The 24,924-nt window shown below is 41.3% G+C and overlaps 1 protein-coding gene across 1 annotated transcript in view; it reads right to left on the bottom strand.

Moving 5' to 3' along the window:
- Positions 1-24,924, bottom strand: part of tmtc2b (transmembrane O-mannosyltransferase targeting cadherins 2b) — a 175,660-nt gene that overhangs the window by 8,620 nt on the left and 142,116 nt on the right. Inside the window, exons 9-11 of the mRNA XM_014147934.3 lie at positions 15,939-16,020; positions 13,713-13,827; positions 5,046-5,109 (exon numbers count right to left, since the gene is read on the bottom strand). Coding sequence (XP_014003409.1) covers positions 5,046-5,109; positions 13,713-13,827; positions 15,939-16,020 — 261 coding nt within the window. The remainder of the gene's footprint in view (positions 1-5,045; positions 5,110-13,712; positions 13,828-15,938; positions 16,021-24,924) is intronic.

Below are 24,924 nucleotides of genomic sequence, written 5' to 3' on the forward strand. Positions count from 1 at the left end.
CTCATAGCACAACGCAGACATTATTCTTAGTAATGTAATATTGGAGCAATGTAAATTTGTATAATGCACAATGTTTTGTTTGATGTAATGTAGATCTGTTTGGACCCCAGGAAGAGTAGCTGCTGCCTTGCCAACAGCTAATGGGGATCCTAATAAAATACTAAAATACTAAATACTAACTGCCTTGAGGAAGACAAATTGAAACCAGCTGTCTGGGAGTGAATAATCAGGTGAAGTTAAAGCTGTGACCCGCGGAGGAGAAGAGGAGAAGATCTGGCTGAACACAATGAAATAGCATCACAGGCCTTCACACAAGACACTTCCACATTACAGAGAATGGTGTGCAAGGACTCCTGGGTAGGGATTCTACTGCTCTTCCTGCTTTTCCTTTTAGTCCTGCTCCAGCCGAGCTTCAAAAGATCCCCCTTCCCGCCCCAATGACCCTCCGCCCACCCTACGCTACCCTTTCCTCTGGCGTGTAGTCGTGACAGAAGCACCACCAGATGTGCAATATATTTGCCGGACCTCAGAAGAAACAGCTGCTTAAAGCCATGGGAGTATGATGAGGAGGGAGCAACGACCGGCCATAAACCTCCTTAATTCCACTGTAAACAGAAAGCATGGGGACCATATCTAATTGGCCTGACAAATGTAAAGACTGCAGATGCTGTCATTTTATGGTGCCCTACGTAGGCCTCTAATAGGCTGGTCTCTGGACATAAGGAAGGGTTGAGGCACTAAAGCCCTTGAGTTAAGTCAATTGTCCAGTCCTACTCAGTCAAGCAGTCAAGCAATACAGAGGCTGAAGCATAGCATGCAATGAAAAATGAAGATAGACAGGAACATGGTCCAAGTCAAGTCACATGAGAGAGAACAAAGTGTAATACTGGAGAAGATGGATGAACATCCTCAATCATTATCTAGCCTCCACTGTAAGCAGGCCAAATGGCAAAGGAGGCGTCCCAACTATTTGACCCCATTAGGCTGAAACTGCCTTTGTTTTTGGACTTGGATGCATCAAATGCATGTTTACATACATTATTTGTGGATGCTGAGAGATGAAAATGTGAAAATGATGACGATCTGTTCCTGAAATAGACAACAACGTAGGAAAGAAGATACAGATGATCGTGCTGCTCTGCATCTCAGCCAATGTTCTTACATTTTACTTTACACTTCAAGCATCACACACAAGAAACTTCTCACATCTCCACACATCTCAGTGTGAAAGATTCTAATTTTAGATATGACTTCGACAGGTACGGTTGGATGGATCGCACAGCTTCAGCATTACGCTCTATCTTTTTCTCATATTTACTGCTGAGCACCAGAAGAATGAAGCTCCTACGCAATGACAAAATGTCTTCACAGCAGGGACTGCCTGTGTGTGCATGCAAGTCATTCATTTATTGGACAAAATGCTTGCCGTAACTCCATCTATGATAGCCTAATCATGGAGACTCACTTGAGTTTATGTTCACATGTTTACTTTCGGCTGGTCTTCTAACAAAATGCGGGATTAAACAGCGCAACAAACATTCTAATAACTGCACAGGGAATAGGGAAGACCGGGGTTATGTGTTACATAGGTTGGTTTTCACAGTATAGTTTAGTCTGTTACTCCCAATCTAGAGGGTGCTGTGTAGTCTAGTCATTTTAAGATTAAAATGTGTGACTACTTTGAGGTGAAGGGAATTTGTGTGTTTTATGGAAGGTGAAAGTATAGTCCTGGTATTTTCATTGTTTGAATTATGGGAGTTGGATATTCATGAACAATTGTTTGTTGGAATGAGGAAAGGGATAGCTATATTTCAAACTTATTTTCGAAGTTGCTAGGTCAAGATGTGGAAATTAGCATAATCTTGCTTTTATGCTCAGTTGGAGATGGTTATATAATAAGTTATACTTACAAAGTATAAACTGCTTCATTTTGTAAACAATATTGTTCAATCAAAATAACCTGGCTATTTCTAAGACTCTGTAGGCTACATTGATTTCTTTATTTCAAGTAGACAGTGTTTTGATAGGGAAGATCTCCCATTTTGGAATAAGCTAGAAGGACTAAAGGGAAACCATTTCAACCCAAGACCTTGGTATTTCTAATAATGTTGAAAATCCTATCTCATCCTATAGGCCTACTGGTGAAAAAAAAAGTCAAAAGTGTGACACACAGCCCCGGACTCCCCTAATCTGATGCACCGACAACATTTTATGGAGGAGAAATCAAATGAAGATTTCATCTGTATTTCATCAAATTCAACACTGCATTCACTTTCTGTCCATGTGGGTACCAAAAAGTATGCTTTGGGAACACCCTGCATTCTGGGGTGATTGGCTTATGATTTGCTCGTGTCAAAGGAGATCGAACCGACAAGACCTTTAAGATTCCCCCTAAAGAATTTCAAACAATGGCCTCTAACACACTCCCGACATGCTCCGAATTTTAATTCACATGTAAACGACGGTCAGGGGTCGAATTGTTAAAATGTCATGGTATATCTAAAATGCTAAAATGCTGACTGGAGCCTGCGTTTGTTCCTTGAGATTAATAAAATACACCACCAAAAGTTTAATTTAGGGGCTTTAGGATTTTGTATGTTATTTTGAAGCTAATTTCCTGCTATTCTCCATTGCTATTCTCCACATCTACGTAACATTGCAAAAATCAGAAATTTTCTGTCCAAAAATGACGCAGAAAAATTAATCCATGCTTTTGTTACTTCTAGGCTGGACTACTGCAATGCTCTACTTTCCGGCTACCCGGATAAAGCACTAAATAAACTTCAGTTAGTGCTAAATACGGCTGCTAGAATCCTGACTAGAACCAAAAAATTTGATCATATTACTCCAGTGCTAGCCTCCCTACACTGGCTTCCTGTTAAGGCAAGGGCTGATTTCAAGGTTTTACTGCTAACCTACAAAGCATTACATGGGCTTGCTCCTACCTATTTGGCCCTGTCCGGGGGTATCATCGGATGGGGCCACAGTGTCTTCTGATCCCTCCTGTCTCAGCCTCCAGTATTTATGCTGCAGTAGTTTATGTGTCGGGGGGCTAGGGTCAGTCTGTTACATCTGGAGTATTTCTCTTGTCTTATCCGGTGTCCTGTGTGTATTTAAATATGCTCTCTCTAATTCTCTCTTTCTCTCTTTCTGTCTTTCTCTCGGAGGACCTGAGCCCTAGGACCATGCCTCAGGACTACCTGGTATGATGACTCCTTGCTGTCCCCAGTACACCTGGCCGTGCTGCTGCTCCCGTTTCAACTGTTCTGCCTGCGGCTATGGAACCCTGACCTGTTCACCGGACGTGCTTGTTGCACCCTCGACAACTACTATGATTATTATTATTTGACCATGCTGGTCATTTATGAACATTTTAACATTTTAACATTTTGACCATGTTCTGTTATAATATCCACCCTGCACAGCCAGAAGAGGACTGGCCACCCCTCATAGCCTGGTTCCTCTCTAGGTTTCTTCCTAGGTTTTTGGCCTTTCTAGGGAGTTTTTCCTAGGGAGTTTTTCCTAGCCACCGTGCTTCTTTCACATGCTTTGCTTGCTGTTTGGGGTTTTAGGCTGGGTTTCTGTACAGCACTTTGAGAATATCAGCTGATGTACGAAGGGCTATATAAAAATAAATTTGATTTGATTTGTAGTTGCCCTTTAATTCACCATATGTTTGGCTAGTGGTGTTTCTGTACTGTACAATAGGCCTAGTGTACATGTGATGGCTAAGTTTGCAAGAACAAATGACCACCCGATTGATAGGTTAGAAATCATCATGATATCATTCTGCCAGGTAGGCCTACTTTGGAGTCAACATTTCATTGGGAAGGGTTTTGGGGAAAGCCTTAGAAAAGACTGTTTCGGTAAGCTAACTGGCAACACAACACACATGGGCGCTCACAAACAGGCCTTACTTCTTCACAAAGTTGCAGGAAATATGAATCACTGATTAATTATTTGAATGAATTATGAGAAGCTAGTTCAATTGAACTACCCTACCGCTGTAAACTAGTCCAGGGACAGCCAGTTGTTTGAGCTGTGTGCTCTTGCTGCCCGACAGATGATATTCTGCTGAAACTAGGCTATGAGTGTGGCGTGTGTGTATGTGCGCAGCACACTTAGTGAGGTGTATGTTGATAGGCTACTGCTGTTACGATTGTCCATTTTATCCCTCCCTCATCACCTCCTCTCCATTAGGCCAGGCTGTCGTTTTTGTCTCCAGAGTGCCTCTGCTAAGGGTTTCAGATATCCAGAATCGTACACTTTTTGATTTTTTTTTCTTCTAACAAAGGTTATCTAAATTCACCTTTAGTAGCACTGAATTATAGAAATAAGCTCCACACTTCACCTTCCACTCTTTGGTGTCCTGTCTCTATTAATGCATTCCTATGAACTACATTATGACAATAATGAGGATTTTCCTGCTCTAAAAGGGTGGGAATTTGAGACTCACAAATACAAGATAGTCCATTGAAAGCACACAACTATTTTCAACACTTTTACACTCTATATTACATAAACATGGTGGGAAAATGGTGTAAATTGTGTATGTTGTACGTTTACATCTACTGGAAACATTTCTGTTGGCTGAATCAAACATCACGACGGGTGACACTGTCCAGACAAACTTGGATTGTTCCTTGACAAGTGATTTCTTCTAATCAGGATGGAACTAACATTAAGACCACAGAGGCCAAACATTATTTTCTCCACTGCAGTTCAAACAAAGTCAAATCTGTGTCGTCAAATGATACTCAGCTACTTGAGTCTATTCATTATCCACACACCAAAGCCCTGTGACTAAGTGTTATTATCATTATTCCTTTCAATCTGACCACCCTTAAATTGCCCTGGCCCCTCCTTTGAAGTCCCTGATTGATGCTACACAAACAAACCTTAGAGCTCCGATGACTTGACAATGCAGGCCTTTGTGTGGAAACAGGCAGGGCAGTGATTGGTCAGAGAGCCACACAGCCAGTGATTGCAGACAGAGTGTCCATCATGTTGAGTAATAATAGGTCAGCAGAGGTTGATATACTCACGTTAGGTCTTATGCTGGCTGCCTGTCCGTAATACTTCTCGGCTGCATCGTTGAGACTGGCTTGTCTGCAAAGGAAAGCACAAAAAGCAATCATCCCTCATCTTTATTACTTCGAACTTCAGAGGGTTCATAAGAGACCTTGAACTCTGTCTGTTTAATGCTGCTCCGGGGCCACTAAGGTTAGGCCACGGCGGAGAATGCCGTGTAGCAACGAGAGGAGTCAATGAAACAGGCAATTTGTTGCAGGCCTTTCAGCAGACAGCCCTCCATGCTGAGTGGTGTACAGCATGCCCTGATTGTTTTCATTATATCCTGGGTCACAACCTTTGTGTCATGATCTTTGACTTGCGTGTCATTACAATAGGCCTCTCATCAACCACTGCCTTAGTAAGAACAAACATCACTTCAAAAGCCGGTCCCCTGTCTTCTCTGTAAACACATCTATTGTTTTTGGTACTGTCGGTGGGGTTGAGAACTAGGAAGGAGGCCTAGGAAGGAGATTATCACAGAAACCCATGTGAAAATGTGTTGCAAGTTCATGTACTTTACAAAAATTGGGAGCATCATATCATTATATTTAGTTGTACTGTACAAACACAACAACAAAACATGCAGTGAAAACGATATAGTAATGTAAGGTAAAGGCACCTCTAGACAGATGGTTATCCTGCAAATCCCAGAAGACTTGAAGTACTTAGAGTCTGTAGATTATCCAATAAAAGCTCCAATCAAAACAAGAACGTTCTCCATATGCTCATCATCTCCATCCACAATATGCTACGCTAGTAAACTTAGATTACTGTCCTACCTGACTGTGTGACTCTTTCCCTTTGGCCAAGAGCTTTTCCGTTTATTCATATTTCTATAAATCAGAAATCATTTTTACAACCCGCAGCTGCATTTCACTGATGGTAGCAATTGTCTCCCAGCAAACAGTTTAACTTTGACAGAGTCAAGGACGGAGTCAACGACTGCTGGCTCCGGAGTCCCGAGTTGTAATGATGAAAGCAAGACCATCTGAACTGAACAGGGCTTTCATTAAGCCTGTCTGGCCATATTAAGGAATCCTCCTCCGTATTGCAGCGCTATACGGCCACTTTCACATTCCACGACTAGCACGACAACACCCCGAAAGATATCTCTGAACCCAGAACAAAATCTCATAGTCTGTCAATAGAGAGTAATACCTGACCTACAGGTCATTCTGCAGAGCATAAGTGCTGTCATATTCTTGTTGAACTTTAAATCAGAACACGCTATGATTTCAAGTTTCAAGTTTTATTAGACGTACGTACGGGATATGCATGGTATACATCGTCTAACAAAATCCTTACTTGCAGGTTCTTTATCGACAACGAAACAACAGTGAGAAATAATAAAAGATAAGAATATGAACGTAACGTTTGTTAGGTCAAGAGGCAAGAGAAGCAGTTCTGATAAATGCGCAGTGCTCATCTTCTCATGTCAGTCTGCATTATTGAAAGCAGCATACAGCGTGCAATTCTAATAATAGCGAAAACCCAAGTTCTCTCTAGAAACCAATATTTCAATCCCCACAATATCCAGCGGTAGGGAGGAGTTTCCCTCATTCAATTTTCATTTTGCCAAATCAGAATGTCACATTTGAGATGCTAAAACAAAAAAAAAAACACACAAAAAAAACAAATGACACACAACACCATTAAGCTTCCTTTGAGACCAACGTTGTCGTTAAGCCACAGTGGTAATGGCTGGTCAACAGACATGGGTAGATGCTTTCACCGTGAGGTGACACCAGTAGTGGTATGAGGGACTGGGATGGAGTCTGTGGTGTGAAATGATATGGTGAAGATGTTTTGGACGGACATGCGATCAAACTCAAGAAAAGAAGACAGCTTGGCTTCGGCATCTGTCATACTATATCCAGCACCAACGAGGGTTGAGAATCATTGAGAATCCTTACTCAGTGCAGAGAGCCCTGCCTCCCTCAAATAACTCTTGATACACTTCAGTCCAAGGCCTTTGTGTAGGAGGTGTGGATACTGGCGTGTCACTGTTATTCACAAGTTAGCACTATGAAAACTCAAACACACTGGTCTCTATTTTCGACTTGTTTCAAAACGCACCTTAGTTTGCAATTTCGTCATGTAAAAACTGGGGCACTGGCACTTTCCAGCCCTAATGCCTGGTTCTGCAATTTACCTGTCTAACATCAGCTTGCTTGCGCTGTGGTTGGAGGGGTGGCAATATTTAAAAACAAGCGTAAAAGTGACAATTTCACACAGCTCTAAGGGGTGGGTCGAAATGTACAGAATGGGTACCTGGAGGAAAATGGAAGAGGGTCATGCTTTTTCAATTTCAGTCAAGGTGAGGTTTTTAAATCTAGTCCAGGGTAGGGTCATTCAATTTGTAATTGACAATTGATTCTCAGTGTTTTAGAATGAGTTGCTTATTAGGCTATATGTCGATGTGTGCCTCATCTCTGATTCTCCGCTGGGTGCACAATATCAAGTGTGCTATAGGCTATTTAGTGTGGTTTCAATCAAATGAACAACAGCCTATACAGTAGGATGTGAATGCTTGGAGAAGCACAGATCAAAGTTATATTTCTAAGATAGCTGCTGGGATGGTGTAAATAAAACTAGGCTGCATTACACACTGCAATGGATATTCCAACCCTGAACCCCGGCCTGCTCTGCTCTTGCTTATCAAAACCTTTAGTGTGTGCTGCTTAACCGATGGCTGTGCTGTGTAGGCCTACAGTGGCAGTTCAGGAGGAGAGTCAAAGGCTTCTTCTGAAAATGTATTTTTGCAATATCTTGTGTGCTTACTAGCCTATAGCCTATGTTCTGTTCAGTTTGAGAAGGAGAGCACAAAGATGAGAAGGAGGACCGGAGGTCAACTTTGATAGCTTGTTACAACTATAATTGATTTAAATAAAAACAATATGTTTCTTGCCCTTGAGGTATTTATCAGAGTTATTGACCTCACAATAAGCCAGATTCTAGTAACTTACATTGTGGTGCTGAAACAATCAATGGGAAATGGGCAGCTTATGGTGCTGAAAGTAGGCAATTTTGAATAGGCATAATTTATTTCAACCCTTAATTTTAATTACACTTTATTAACAACAAGAGGGCTTTGTGTTGGAGCCTATTTCTTCCTATTTAAGAAATAAGAGGTAGGCCTACCTGTTTGACAGACAAAAGGAGTCTAATAGCTGCTATATCCATAGATTTGTCGGACAATTCTTCCACCCACCATGCACTCTTTGAAAAGCCTACCTTCGTGTCAGTGAAGGGCTGTTAAGTTTAAACCAGGACTGGCATTGAGGGGGTATGAGAGGGTATGCCATAGGTCTACCTTTATTAAAGAAAATGGAAAAAAGCACAGGCCCACCCCTTGTTAGCTTAAGATTTAGATTTTTTGTTGTTGTACGGATCGTTTCTATAAAGTGATCTGTTACAGTGCTGCTGTAAAATACCCAGGAAATACGTGATGCATATGGGGATATCATTGTTTAGTTTCCTTGACATTCATAGGCTGAGCTACAACCTTCTATAGCCGAGGACACAAAACATGTACTTTTCTTGGGAAGTAATCTAATTCTGTCACTATAAACTAATTAAGCTATTCACTTTCTGTACAATAGAAGATGTTTAAACCCAAGACAGCTTTTAGGGAAACACTTGTGACCTTCTCTCGTTGGGTTAAGCCACGGAAGAAGAGTAGCCAGCAGTTAAAGCTGACATTTTTCTGCGTCGGTAGGCCTACTTTGTCTGGGGTGGAAAGGTCGGCCTAACTTTTGAAAGTACCATGCTCAGATTCCTAATGACGTCTAAGATTTAAGTATTTGCAAAAACAGGGACAGTTTCATTGCAAACAAGACATACTGATTTGGCATTAGAGAAACATGATAAGATGAACACATAGGCATATCTCTGTCCATTCTTAGCCTGTAATTTCTGTATTCTGTGTGGTATTAAAACATATTCTGCTAATACTAAAATGACAGAATTGCATTAAATGTTTATAAAAGGCACATTTTTCTCAGACCTGCAAACACGATAATAGATTAATTCAATGCTTTTACTATAAAGGAGATCTTTCCACCTCTACTCTTGTCCACGGTGGTCATTCCCACAACCTTCTGGGCCGCAGCCCTGTGCATCAAAATTCCTGTGTTGCCATGTAATGCTTATAAGACAATTTATTTTTTCTAAAACGGCATATCTAAGGCTCTGACCTGTCCAAGAAGTGAAGGTAAACGGTAGGCATGTTCTCTGCTATCCACTTGATGTTTTAATCATTATTTTGGGTATAGGGGAGGGCCATCCAGTTTCATTTCAGAAAGGTCCGATTTTCTCCATGTAACCCTTATTATAAATAACGTTCACTCGCTAATGGGAAGTTTTAAGACCCACAAAAAGCAGGTCTTAACAGTTGATATTGGCATGGAAGAGCTGTGCTTTTTGTGCCGGTGCGTCTCATATTCAGAAACATAAAAACATTATTGGTTTCCCCCCCCATTTCATTTAAAAACAAAGCATAGCTTACTCTCCCCTTAGTCAAGTCTGGTTTAGGGGAAACTTAGTCAGTTGCACAATTGAATGCATTCAACCAAAATGTGTCTTCCCTCTGAATCAGAGAGGTGTGGGGGGCTGCCTTAATCAACGTCATCGGCGCCCGCGGATCAGTTGCTGTTGGAGGTTAACTGCCTTGCTCAAGGGCAGAACAGCACATTTTTCCACCTGCTGGCTCGGGAATTAGAAACAATAACCTTTCGGTTTCTGGCCCAATGCTCTTAACCGCTAGGCTACCTGCCGCCCTCAGGTTTACAGCATCACATAGGCACATCTTTTTTATCCTGGCCATTGTGGGAGCAAAACTCGTGACTATGATTACATTTCCATTATTAGCAGCATCTAGGCTGTCCACTTTGAAGAGCTGAGACAGGCTATATAAGCCTGGAACAGATATGACCAGGGCCCGCTACCATTATAACCTATACAGCTGTCAGATGTGGGCGTTAACAAGCAAGAACTGAGACGGAAAGATAATGGTGGAGAAAGGTCAAGGGAAGCTATTTTCATATAGAGGGAGGGGATTCTATAAGTTATGCAAAGATGGAATACTATAAAGGCAGAGCTCTGTGATATGAGAATTTAGTCTTTTCCATGGAAGGGCTCGGCTCTGTTATGTTTATAATAAAGTCTAAATTGAATTCACAAGTTCCGGTATCTGTGTAAATATTTGACTCAATATTCCACAACACCATTAGACAAGTAGCCTATGAAAAAAGGGGTTTTAAATGGTCTACTGAGAGAGCTTTGAAATATATTAGAGATTTTTACACTGATGCTTTTTCATGATTCACAATTCACATACCTGCATACTTCATTATGCTTGTTCAAGTAGACTACCCATTTCCATTTTAAAGAGCGCCCCTCGTCCGATTACCAAAGACACGCTACTCCAAACTATTCAGTTCTCCTATAATGCCATATCGACAGCATTTTATTTTGAGAATCTGCCTCGCACAACAATACAAATGACAGGAGCCTAATATTTTTTATAGATGTGTGAATGCTATGCATAAAGACATTTAGGTCTACATGTGCACAAAGTGCCATTGTACGAGAGAAGCAATTTATGATATCATGCTTCTGACCCCATCCTATTTAGAAATATTGTTGTTTAAAAAAACTGATTGCTTGTTTTCTGTTTCATATCAAGCCCTCTGCTACCCTTACCCTAGGCCTAGGCTAAGAAGGCTGGTTCTACAGCAATGTGCTGTCTTTTTGATCCTGGCCTTGCAAAGTAGCCTATCCATAAAATATGTTTAAATGGTCTATTTCAATTTCAGTGCCTTGAATTGAAAATATACATACACACACATATGCCTACCTGCATACTTCATTTAGCTTGTTCAAGTATCCATCTCCAAAGAGCGCATCTCATCCGGTTACCAAAGCTGCGCTCCTCCAAACGTACTTAAATGATTCAGTTCTATAATATAGTATCAATGGTAGGCCTAGGCTATATTTTTCTTATTGAGAATGTGCCTCATACATACAATACAATTTACAGGCGCCTAGTATTTTTTATTTTAGGAGAAGAGTGATGCGTAAAGACATGTAGACTAAACTAGGCTCATTGAAGCCAATTACAACAATGTTATGTTGACTGCCAATAATCCAAACATAGTAGGCTATTGAGCAAACACTGGATGTTGATTGGCCAGTGAGTGGCCAAGCCCTCATCACACCTACAACTTGTTATTCCTCAAAACCCAGCCCTTTCGCGCTACTGCGAGCTATTATGCTCATAATTCCGGCTGTGAAAATAGTAAAACATATTTCTGACGCACCACAGGACCTATAGCGCTACTGCCGACCCTTATATTTAAGCGTTGGCGGTTAAAATAGAGCGCCCTGTGTTTGTGCAACTCGAGAAACACCTCAACTGAGCAGCATGGATCATCATTACATTTACATTTACGTCATTTAGCAGACGCTCTTATCCAGAGCGACTTACAAATTGGTCGTGTTGTCGAGTGTTGAATAAACAAATACTTCACACAAAATGACCATCATTCAAAGCAGTATTACTTATTTTCTCAACAATAACTCCTTGCGTAACCTCATTGAACTGTTTAACAAATAGTCTTTCAAAAGTAACTTAAAGAGTGCCCCATACCAGAAATTGTGCAGCGATGACAAATATGGGTTTGGTGTCTAACCGTGACCGTAACCATGTGTTGCGATAACCGCAATCATATTCAGGATAGAATTTCTTCTCGAGAATTAATCTAATTCTATATCATTTTCAAGTCTATAAACATATCATTATCAGACTGGCGAACTGGAGAGCTGCCAAACCATTGTCACCAGACAAACAAGATCTTTAATATGAGTGGCAAAGGAATGCCAGGGGATAGTGGCTTGTGAGAGCACAGCAAGCACAATGAGAGAAGATGACAAACTACTGCCTTCGGTTAGACCCAAGTCCTCTGAGATAAAGCTGCTGGGAAGAGAGGCAAGAGAGGAGAACTAGAAGAGGACGGAGTGGAAGAGACGGAGGGGAAACAGGGATCATGAGTGAATGAAAATAAAGAACTCCCTGGATGAAACAATGTTGGAACATATTTCACATCAGCAACACAACCGCCAAGCCCTGTGTCTTCGAGCCCTGACAGTTGGTAATCTAAAGATGCTTTATTAACCCCAGTGCAGACAAGTCAAACAGCTGACAGCACTGCTTACAGTACATCTAACGCAGTTTCAAAAAAAAAAAAACTTTATGAACAAATTGCTTCAGCAACAACAGCCAGTGTACGATATGTGTACTAACTACAGCGAGCCCATCTGTCTCGAGCAACAAGACACAAACGTTACACAAATGTTCCTTGTTCCTTCTGTCAAACAAGTCTGGCTTCCTGGAACAGTGTTGTGACATCACACAGCTAGTGAACGGTGGGTCTGGCTTGCAGAGGGATTTGAGCACTTAAAGGGCAGCATTAGCACATTCCCCTGGGAGATAGCACTCAGCCAGCCTTCCCTTCGCCTGCCAGCTGATGCCGCTGCTCCGTAGCCCTACTGTAGACGAAGGTTTGGAATAACGTGCTGATTGTTTAAAGAAGGCCGGGGGAAATGGATAGTGAGGAAGTAAACTTGTCAAAGACCAAGGGCCCCAGAGAGCAATAAGAGAAGGTTTTCACATCTGAAAGCCCAGTCCCCCACCCTCCCTATTCAGATTCACTAGTATCCCCCACCAACCGAGGGCTTTCCACATCTTGGTTCCAAGACAAACACATAAAGAACATGAGTTCCAGAGGAGCGAGACCCCATGCCAGTGCAGTGGTGGGGAGCCCCTTGCTGAGCCCAGCCTGAGACCCTCTTTAACAGCCAGGGCTCCGGACCCTGGAAGAGGCTCTGTAAAGCATGGCCAGCTGAGCTGGTGGTGCTGCACATCCCCCTGGATCAGAGTGCTGTACAGTGGGCCACCATGTGAAAACCAGCTGGATAAAGACATTATATAGCACTGCATGACACAGCATCTTTCTGTCTTTGGTAAAGAAAGTGAACCGCAAAAACTACCTCAGTGAAGCACAATGATTCAAGACATCGCATTAACGGTTTTAGTAGTCGTAATTTCCCACAGCCAGCAGTAGTAATTCTCACACAGAAAAACCCTGATTTACCCTAATAAGTCTAAACAAGGGACATCTCCAAACTAGTAAATATAATATTGTTGGCTCTAAGCAGAGCTCCCTCAGTCTGTGTGGCATACTGTAAATTGGCACGTTCCTCTATTTACACATTTCCACTTGCGGCTTGCGCCTCAAACACAACAGCTTGCGGCTTCCAGGAGAACTGTGAGTCAGACGCCGCGCTGCTGAACTTTGCTCTGATTTGAAACCGGCTTTTCATGAATGAGCCAGAAACAGCAGAGGGAGTGCAGAGGCAGGCACGTAGCTGCGTGGCGATCTAAGACAAGATGGCAGCTCCCTGGCTACCGCTGCAGCAACAGAGAAGGGGATTACAGCAGCCGGCCAAGTAAATCACACTGGCAGTAGAGCGCTGTAATCCCTGGGATAAAGTGTACAGACCGTAGAAGCTCTCCCTCCCTCCCCCAGCTCTTGTTCCCTCCCCTCCCTCACAGTGTGTCCGTCCCATCCAACACTCACCTGAGCATGTGGGCTGCACTGAAGACAACATCAAACTCTCCGCTGTCCAGACGCGCCGCCTTCTCCGCCATCTCAGCCGCTTCCAGCAGACGAGACTCCTCCAACAAAAACTGACCTGGGAGCAGCCAGAGAGAACAGAAACTCCAAGTTAAAATGCTGTATGTGGATGTATTCCTAGAGTGGGATGAATAGTTGCTGGGAATATTGTGTTTGGCCCGCGGAGATGGGGCGGACAGCGGCCGGCCGACGAATGATTTGCTGAAACACAAGATACAAGCAGAGCGTACCATCGCTCTTTGGCCATCGCTCTTTGGGTATCGCTCAGGTCCATTTGTCCAATTAGGAGGATCTTGATAGGTATGTTTCTCTTACATGTGCGTCGGGCCTGGCTGGAGTTCTGTATGTCTGAGGTGCAGCTGAAATTATAGAGCAGGGCCTTTGTAGCCCATCCTATTGAGGCTAGAGTGTGGATCCCTGATGGGGGCATGAACTGGGGTCGGACCTCTCGGAGAGGGTCAGGTTTGTGGAGGAATTAATAGAATGTTGGTTTTGGTGAGCTCCACTACTGTACAATGCTCCCAGACCACTGGTGGAAACCAAGCATATTTTCCTAAATAGCTGCGGATGAAATGTAGATTTTGCTGCTACAGGTCTTAGGTAAAGGAGAGACCACTTCGGCACTGACTGATTTCCAATGTATTGCAGAGCACCTCCAGGTTAGAAACACTGCTATGGCAGGGGATAGATTTCAATATGTCAACTCTTGTTTTATTGGAGTGGTTAAGAATATGTGAAAGCTGTTGCTTAAAATATCAAGAAATAAAGGAAATTCTTTCATTTTACGAAAGAATGATCACACGGTACATTACCACAAATTCATCTGCTGGCACTCGCTCTCAAACCCACATTTCAAAAGAGGACACTTGAAGTGACTTTAGTAGAGATGAAATTGGTTGTTTCTCGTGAGATCAAATGGTGTTCAGCAGAAAAGACATGTCAACTGTCACGTTCCTTCTTTCCACGTCTGTGCACATGTCATATTTGAGAACAATGTGAGGAAATTGGGGTTTATCTTCATTGGTCAATAGTGTGAATATTCCCGCACGCTATCCTCCCCAACCAGCCACGTACACAACCTTAATACAGGAAGAGAGGTCAGCCAGCATTGCTAACTACCTGGAAGGGATCCAATCAAGACGTGTGTGTGTGTGTGTGTGTGTGGTGTGTGTGTGTGTGTGTGTGTGTGTGTGTGTGTGTGTGTGTGTGTGTGTGTGTGTGTGTGTGTGTGTGTGTGGTGTGTGTAGGCTTTGGTTCAAAAACCCGCGAGAGAGTAGTCTTGAGAAGTGACTTGTTCTTGGGGTTGGGCTCAATTCAGAATTTAATAGAAAAAAAAAGTATAAATCCAATTCAAGTAGTAAAGAGGATACAGAATTGCAATTTTGAATTAGAATTAGAATTAAAGGAAATATAATTAAATTCAATGAAATTCAAATACCTCTTCTATTCTATATTAGGTGTAGTCTATAAAAATATGCATCTTATACATAAAACATCAAACATGTCGTTATATACCTACAGTATTGTTGAAAAAAAATATTTTCAGGACAAACTCTTAAAATGAATGATCAAGGAAAACAAAACCTGTAAGCAAATATTCAAAGTTATTATATTTCAATAATCACTTACATGTTGTTCAATATGGGGGGGGAATACTTCATTTCCCAGAATGCATTAGTTTAACCCTCAAGTTGACCCTGAAGCCTTCAAAAAGAAGCCAAACAAATGAAATGGTTGGTGGAAATATTGTCTATTCTAAGCACTAAGTTTAAAAGAGTATATGGACATTGTTTCCAGAGAAAAGTTATTTATTCTTTGGTATCTGGAAGTGTGACCTGTCAGATTTAATGAAACGCTCATGTTTTATGACTGAGTGGAATTTCTTTGAATTGCACTGAATTCAATTCTACTTCCTGCCACTCAAACGCAAATAAAAATTCTGCATCCTGTGGGGTTTAGCCAATTCAATTTGAATTTCAACTCATGAGTTGAATGAGGTCAGAACAGTGTAACATACAGATATTTTTTGTTGTAGTGCAAAAGTACACTATTTGGTTGATTCAATGTGGCCAATGGCATGTCAGAAGATTAACCATAGTATACAGTATAACCTTTATATAATTTTGGTAAATCAAAAGAAACCCCAAAACCCCAAACTGTACCACTTACCATAGTGCATATAGCAATTTCCTTTAGTGGGGTCTAGTTGGATGGCCTTCAGAAAGTACCTCTCTGCTTCAGTCTTCTGACCCTAAGAAGGGAGATTAATTAGATACATTGTCACTATTTGCTGCCGTTGCTATGCCGTCAATTTCAATATAAAAACATAATTTTACACGTAAAAACTGATTTTGCCAAGCCACAAACTAACTGTAACATTAAATCTTAATAAGAAGACATAAAACACATGTAACTACATTATTCTTTTAACACCTTGTGTCATCCTAAGAAAGATTTACGCTCAAAGTACACAATGTCATGCTTGGCACAGTTGACTGCCTGGTCTGAGCATTTAATCATAACACACTTATATCTGTACAAATAAGACTTGTGTGACCACAAAAGCGGTGTGTGTGGCCAAACTACTGCAGCTGAGAGAGCGAGACACAACAGACACGCACACACGCATGCACACACACATATAAATGCACACACACACACACAGTACGGGGGACATAGAGACATAGATCTTGAGAGAGGACGTGGAGAGGCATGCTAGGTTACTCGAGCCTGATGAGGGGCAGCAGCAGCAATGACAGATTGGGGCTCAGAGGAGCCAGTCCCCCGGGGGCCTCAGAGAGCTGGACCAAATCACTGCTAACACACAGAGGCTCCAGCCAGCACAGCTGCCTCTCTGTCTCACGCACACAACACTGGGCTCATCTGTGTATCAGCTGCACTCTGATAAACAATACATCTATATTCTATAAACATAATGCCAGTTATCAATCATTGCCTATAGAAATCTAAATATAAGAAATGCCACAGCATTTTAGATTATGTTAAAAAAAAAAGCAGCAAGGACTCCCTTAATTTTACAGTACATAAGCCAGTAACCAGAATAAATTATGTTTACGCATTCCATTATATAGAATGAAAGAAGACAATTCCTACATTTGAATTGCAAAGTCTTTAAAAAAAGCCATTTATCTAAACACTGCAATCCGATCTGGATTTTATTTCACCTTTACTTTATTAGGGAATCATACTGAGACCAAGGTCTCTTTTACAGATGAACCGTAAATTACAGAAATGACAGAAAATACACACATCAAAACACTGTATAAATACATGCCTCCATTTTTCACTGGGCTGACCTTCAATAACTCAACAAGTATCCACAAGTGTAAATGTTTGAGTGTATTATTCATTGATATGATGGAACATTTTACGAGCAATAAGTATGTTAAATGCAGCTCAAGGCGTGAAAGTGACAGTAATAGATCCAGTGTGAAAGGCATTATTTCTGTATGCTTTCACACTCAAATTCACAAATAGTACAAAGCACTCAGCTGAGGAGCAGCTGGAATAGTCATACATCAACATATTTCTGTTTACTCAAGTTCAGACAAAATGTCTGGCAGGAAACCACGTTATAACAATTTAATGCACTGGCTCTCATTGTGCGTGTGGTTTTGAATGGACCCGGATAGTCTAATGTTCATTTCACAATATTGATAGAGAATCTACAGTGTATGAGGTACATACATTGCAGGTTTGACTGAGATGTGAGGAACTCTCTTTACTGATGAAAAATGACTCCATTGATGTTCTCATCTTTTTGAATCCATGCTTTGCCTTATCAGTCTTTGGAGTTCTCTGAGCAGATTGTTGAATGAAATCCAGCTGCATAATTTCAACACTTGAGCCCATTAGCTTTCCCTCTCACAACTGTCAGGTATCCAGATCAAAACTATATTTAGTGTGGCGGTTTGTATGTAGTAGAGGTCATCACGGATCCACCTGTACCCAAAAAACCGAGACCCGATGCTTTCAATATACTTCATATCCCTCATTTACTCAAGTGTTTCCTTTATTTTGGAAGTTACCTGTAATATGGACGAAGAGGCATTGAAACAAAATGCAATATAACGTTGCAAATAATGTTCGGAATGACACAGTTTCATGTGTACAACATCTGAAGACCTGCATCACTATTGTGAGAGCTTTGCCATTTCTAAAATGATGTATTTGAATGTTTTTGGAGCATTTTTTTGTCTTTTTTTCTCCCCCATACTACACAACGAGGATGAGGAACTGATTTGCTGTTTGGGGTAAGTTTCTCTAAAACATGTGAAAGGTTTAAACATAAAAAGGTTTCTGGACCCTTCTATAATATGTCATTTACATCAAAAATAGAGATTTGGTTGTAAAAATAAAACTTCTCCTTTAAAACCTCTTGAGGATACCCTAGGATAGGGGGCGCCACAGCGCATTTTGAAAAAAAATCATTCCCATTTTCAACGGCCTACTAATCAAACTCAGAAGCTAGGGCATGCATATACTTATTATATATGGATAGAAAACACCCTAAAGTTTCTAAAACTGTTTGAATGGTGTCTGTGAGTATAACAGAACTCAAATGGCAGTCAAAACCCCGAGACCGATTGAAACAGGAAGTGGAATTCAGAATTGTGGACTCGACTTCTCATCTTTCCCTATAAATCACACCGTTAACCATGGTTCAGTGAGCACTTCCTATTGCTTCCACTAGATGTCGCCAGTCTTTTCACAGTGGTTTGAGCCTTATACAGTCGAAACTCAGTGAATGAGACGCGTTGGAAATTGGTCACAGGGGATGGGCCATCACCATTATGACGCCGGCGGCCATGTCTACCCCCACCTTTGGAAACGGTTTTAAAGGCAATGAAATCATCCCCCTCGAATCTTATTGGCTCTCTTGGTGTTACAGGCCCTGAAGATTAATGTTTTACAACGTTTGACATGTTTGAACGAACCTACAGGCGGGAGAATCTCATTTTATCCGGAACTTCAGCCCTGCGCTTGGAGAGAGCCCTAGGACGCGCGACCAACAGCAGGCTAATGGAACGTGAAGTATGGACTTTTTCGACCGAAAATACATCTGTTGTGGACCTGGGATGCTTTCTGATGAAGACAACTAAAGGTAGGCGATTATTGACAATATTATACAAGATGAGATGTGACATGCGATTGTTTCCAAGATGGCGCCGAGCTCTGTATATTAGCTCATTTTCTGAGTATCGCATCTCCTTTTATCGCAAAGTGTGATTACCCAGTAAAGTTAATTTAAAATCTGGTATGACAGGTGTTCTCAAGAGATATTCATCTATAAATGTTAGATTGACAATATAAATTTAAAAAATCGTTATCGGATAGTAATTTAGGGAATTGTAGCATTGTTTACCGGGACGCATTTGAGGGGAAATTATTTAGTCAACGTCAGACGCCGATGTAAAATGCTGTTTTTATATATAAATATGACCTTTATTGAACAAAAGAATGCATGCATTGTATAACATGATGTCCTAGGGGTGCCATCTGATGAAGTTTGTAAAAGGTTAGTGCTGCATTTAGCTGTTTTTTGATTATATGTGATGCAAGTGGTTGGTCGGAAAATGGCTATGAAGCTGCTTTTTACGATGGACTCATCTAACATAATCTAATGATTTGCTTTTCCTGTAAAACCTTTTTGAAATCGGACGACGTGGGTCGATTCAGGAGAGGTGTATCTATAAAAAAAAATAATAATAATATATATATATTTTTTTAAATTATGATTTTTTTTTAATGCTAATTGGCGATATGATTTTTCGCTGGATTTTGATCCCGCTGACGGGATGAGACGCTGGAGAGGTTAACTGACGGAAGGGCCAGTACAGATTTGAATGTGAAATCTGCAGTAGAGAGAAAGATGGAAATGTTATCATCTATGCTGCTGCTCTTGCTTTTTACGAGAGTGGAGCATGGCACCTGTGTCTTGTTGTTGTTGGCCAATCATAAGTCATCAAAGCAGCAATAATCATAGAGCCTCCAGATATCTAAACAATGGAAGATGGAATTAAAATGACAGAATTAAAAGTTAAAGGAGAAGGATAGGCTACAACGACCAAGAGCCAACAGGTAGGCTGCTACTTAATATTCTGAATGGAGTTGTTGTTATTTGTAACTGTAGGTTGAGAAAAGTCATGCACTGCAGCCTCAATTAGCCTAGCTACCTAACGTTAGCTAGCTTAACTAGCTTCTCCCGGTTTGATGCAGTCAAGACAGGTACTATGTAATCATATTTGATGATAAATAAACTAGCTATGGCAGCTAAACTACTATAGCGCGAGTCGGCTTGGTTGGTTGCTGTCTCTCCCTCCCTGTTCCCCGTGTCACTCGCTCACAATAATGCCCCTCCCCCGTCTGCCAGAGCGGCACCTCTCTCTCCCTCCTCTCCCCCTTTATCAGCTCTGGTTAATTTAGTAGGTTAAAAAATGGGTCTAGTTGTCATCGGGTCCGTTCAGAAAGGGTCTCTATATAAAATAAATGAATTCATGCATATTGTTTCTGGGTGGGAAAGCCCCAGGACCATTTCAGAACAAGTCCAACTTTCTGGACCCGTGAAGACCTCTAATATGTAGCCAATGCTCTAAACCTGGCTGTGCAGCAAACACAGTAACAGCAAACACAGTAAGAGCAGCAGAAAGAAAGCATCTTAATAACTATGTTTGATGGACGGCCTGACAGTCTGCAGTGTTTGGAAGAAACTCTCTCTCTCTCTCTCTCTCTCTCTCTCTCTCTCTCTCTCTCTCTCTCTTTCTCTCTCTCTGGGACTGTTTGGTGAAGGGGCTGTTTACTAAGGTGGAGAAACAATATGAAAAAAATCCCTGCCACCCATATCCACTTCCTATTCAGTATCAACAGATTACGGAGGTGCAATATCCTGTTTTCACACATACTGTATTTATTGTTAGTGTTGACCCCCTAATCTCCCGGTGACATCCGACGCGGAACAGATGTGTATTGCCGCTCTGGCAGCCACCGAGGTAATTATGAATGGAGCCTGCATCACACTAGGCCCGGAAATTACTTGTGAATGACTGAGTTCAATAACACCCACCACCACGGTGCATATCTTCGAATGACACCAACCTCCACCATAAGCGAGCGAATCACATCCCCCAATGCACCACTACCCCTCTCCATACTCACAAACCCCTGCCAGGATATGAACCTAGGACCTCTGACAGGACAGCACAGACTTACACAGATTTGCAGATGTTATCGCAGGTGCAGCAAAATGCTTATGTTTCTAGCTCCAACAGTGCAGTAATAATATCTAGCAATACAATAACCAAAAAGCAAAAAAATGTAATAAATAAACATACAGACCTGGGCCGTTTTAGATACAAATGTGTGCTGGGGCTGGTTCGGCCACTGCATTTTACACTATGCTCTGTTCTTTCAAAATCATCTCAAGGTTAGCTAGCCTGTAAGTCTGACAGCGCTCTCCTCTCCTCATCCCATAATTTACACCCAGAGGAGAAAGGAGGCCGTTGTCTATCTTTGCCTGAGATCCAGAAGAGAGGCACATGGCCCTGAGCTCGGAACTCCCCACTTTCCTCTAAATCAATAGCCCTTTCTTAAATAAAACAACATCTACTTCTCACTCCTTACCAAATCAAATGGAATTGGTCCATACACATATTTAGCAGATGTTATTGCGGGTGTAGCGAAATGGTTGTGTTCCTAGCTCCAACAGTGCAGTAGTATCTGACAATTCACAGCAATACACACAAATCTAAAAGTAAAAGAATGGAATTAAGAAATATAAAAATATTCAATCGAGCAATGTCGGACTGGCATTGACTAAAATACAGTAGAATAGAAGACAATATATACATATGAGATGAGTAAGGCACAAAGTAAACATCGTTTAAACATTATTAAAGTGACTAGTGTTCCATTATTAAAGTGACTAGTGTTCCATTATTAAAGTGGCCAGTGATTCAGTGAGTTTTACCCTCCCTGCCATTTTTCTTCTTCTTTTGATAGTGTTGTTCAGCCAGTGTATGCTGTGACAGATGTAAGTTTCAGAGATTGTGTCTAGTGGCTTCTGTTAATCCTTACCAATTAGTGTCAGCTAACGGTCACCCCAGCATGAGTTTTTTATGCATGTGATGCAGGGGCGAAAATCTGATATCAACTTTGGGGGGGACAAATACATGAAATTTTCTCAAGAGCAATTCCTGAGGGGGACACCAAAAGTAGTGCTGTAACACATAGCCTACATTGTAATATGGTAAATGTATATTGAGGAACCAAAGAAATAAGGTGTTTGCCGTACTCCTAACTACCGGTACCCAAAACTACACAACTACTCACAACAGCAATACCATTGCCTTTAACAAATCTTAGTTCAGTCACCAGTTTAAGTTGAGAGTGGGGGTATCCATGGCATTTTCCAATTATGTTCCTATTTTACAAGTTAAAAAAATGTAGAACCTTTCATAATGTTGCCAAACAAAGACTCAACAAACTTACCTGAAACTCCCTGTCCCTGCATATCTGTCCCCAACTCTGCTGTCTGTGTGCCATCTGTTGCCTGCTCTGCCTAATGACATCATTGTGAAACATTTCCATTAGAATTTCATTTCTTTCTTATGAACATTTTATCAACTAGTCTTTGAGATATTAGGCTACTAGGGTTCTTACTTTGCGTTTTGGTGTACTGAAAAATACTCTGATGTCCGTCTTTTATTTTTCTGCCATTTTTCTACCTGGCTGGCTGGCTACACACACACACACAGTGTGTAGGTTATTTACAGTAGGAGATGGGCTTCTATCATCTTATCTTTTATCATTCTATTTGGGCTTCGATCTAAAAGGTAGCTAGCAAATGTAAAACGGATTAAAATGACAAGAGTTGACAGCTGTATGAGTTTACCATTTACACAACATATGCTGCAACCTTTTGTAATTTTAATAGTTTGTTTCATATTGGCTGGCTTCCAACAATAGCTGAATTTGCAAAGCTAGCGAGCACCAATTCAGTTTCAGTGGTGTTTGCTATAATCTTTGCTACCCGGGTTAAATAAAATAAATAAATAAAAGTTCCCTTGCGACAATTTAGCTTTTGCAACGAGACCATTAAATATATTTAAGACAATGGTAGAAGAGAGTGTAGTTCTGTTCAGTTTGGACTTCAGTTTATCGCTAACCTTATCACAGGGACTTTGAAGCACTAACTTAGATCATCTGCATGCTGATCTCAGAATAAATTGACGATAGCAAAGATTCCATCTTTGACGAGGCCACATAAATGGAATAGGTACTAGCTAGCTTAATAGTTAATATTTGCGCGCTAGCTCTGCATATTCAGCTAGTGTGTGTGCGCGATTGACTGGATTAACCTCACGTCAGTTACGTTCATTGAGTGCCTTTCAGACAGTGGCTACGACCCCTCTGTTACCTTGCCAGTGGATCAAACCATTGTGAGGAAAAGGGTGGGGGGGTCGCAATCTTTTGAAACTTAAAAACGCGCTATTAAGTGTCTATAATCAGCACAATTGCTTTCATTGCGTATTATTAATATTATTTAAATTACATAGTTACGTTTCAGTGATATATTGGGGGGGACAAATCATATTTTTCCCAGGATGGGGGGGTCGTGTCCCCCCCGTCCCCCCCGCGATTTCCGCCCCTGATGTGATGTCAGAATGCATTCACTGTTCCAAAATGTGATAGGCTTTACTGAGCCGGACAAACTTCTCTCTTCAAAGAGAGCCCAAGCACTTCCCCAGTGTTTCCGCAGATCAAGTATGCAGACATTTGCGCAGTCTTGCACAAACTTTTTCCCCCTGGCACATTTTCTGGCCGGCGCTCGCATTGCCTTCACAATTGTTTTCCTTACAAATAATAACTTTGGATATGTGTGCGTTCCTATCAAAGTAAGTGCCTTATTTTCATTGGGGTGCTCTGGCATTGTAAAGTGGTTGTTCCACTGGATATCATAAGGTGAATGCACCAATTTGTAAGTCGCTCTGGATAAGAGCGTCTGCTAAATGACTTAAATGTAAATGTAAATGTAAATATCGTGTTGGCGTTTCTACTGTAGCATAGAGTATGAATGGAGCATAATGTATTTACAGTTTTATTCACATTTTCAAGTACTGGTGACAAATCATGCATTCTGATTATTGTATATATTGTAATGGACACCTATGATGTGTGTAAAATACTTTTTTGAAGGTTGTATGATGAGTTAAGCTATTTGCAAGCTATGTTTGGCACCATGTTTGTTGACATTATACAATGCCTTCTGGGTGTCACGTAAAGGTCTTTCAGACCAAACATGTTATAATCAAGGTGAAGGAATGTTTCACTCATCTTTCAAGTAAACTTCTGGAAGTGCATGAAGGGAAGTGAATGATGGTAAACGACACACCCCCTTCAATATAATTACATACTGCAAACTAATTTTGTCTCCTCTTCTTATCTTTGGTTTACGCGAAAAAACAAACATTGTGGAGTGCACAAACTACCCATCGTCGGATTACTTTCGATTTTTTTGAAAGTGTTTTACTCAATTATTATAAGAGTTAGCTAAATATGACTGCTTATGTTACGTCAATCTTTCCCCAGTTAGCGCTAGGACTAATATAGCCTACATTTTCCGGGTTTGGAGGATTGTGTTATGCTGTCGCTACTTCTATGTATGTCTGAATAGTGCCATCAAAAATACACTGGTCACATTCAGGACATAGCTTTGTAAGGGCTGTGTTTGTGCAAAATGTTTCTGTGAAAAAACAGTGTGGCCAGCTCAAATGCTGACTGTTGCGTCAATCGAAACTGGACGATCTAAATAAGTGTTCTAATCACACCGGTTTGAGCGTACGCTGCAGGAACCACTGTAGAATGATCACACCGGTTTGAGAGTAAGCTGCAGGGACCACTGTAGAATGATCACACCGGTTTGAGAGTACGCTGCAGGAACCACTGTAGAATGATCACACCGGTTTGAGCGTACGCTGCAGGGACCACTGTAGAATGATCACACCGGTTTGAGAGTAAGCTGCAGGGACCACTGTAGAATGATCACACCGGTTTGAGAGTACGCTGCAGGGACCACTGTAAAATGATCACACCGGTTTGAGAGTACGCTGCAGGAACCACTGTAGAATGATCACAC

This window comes from Salmo salar, chromosome 16, assembly GCF_965601325.2.
Source record: "Salmo salar chromosome 16, fSalSal1, whole genome shotgun sequence".
Classification (NCBI taxonomy): domain Eukaryota; kingdom Metazoa; phylum Chordata; class Actinopteri; order Salmoniformes; family Salmonidae; genus Salmo; species Salmo salar.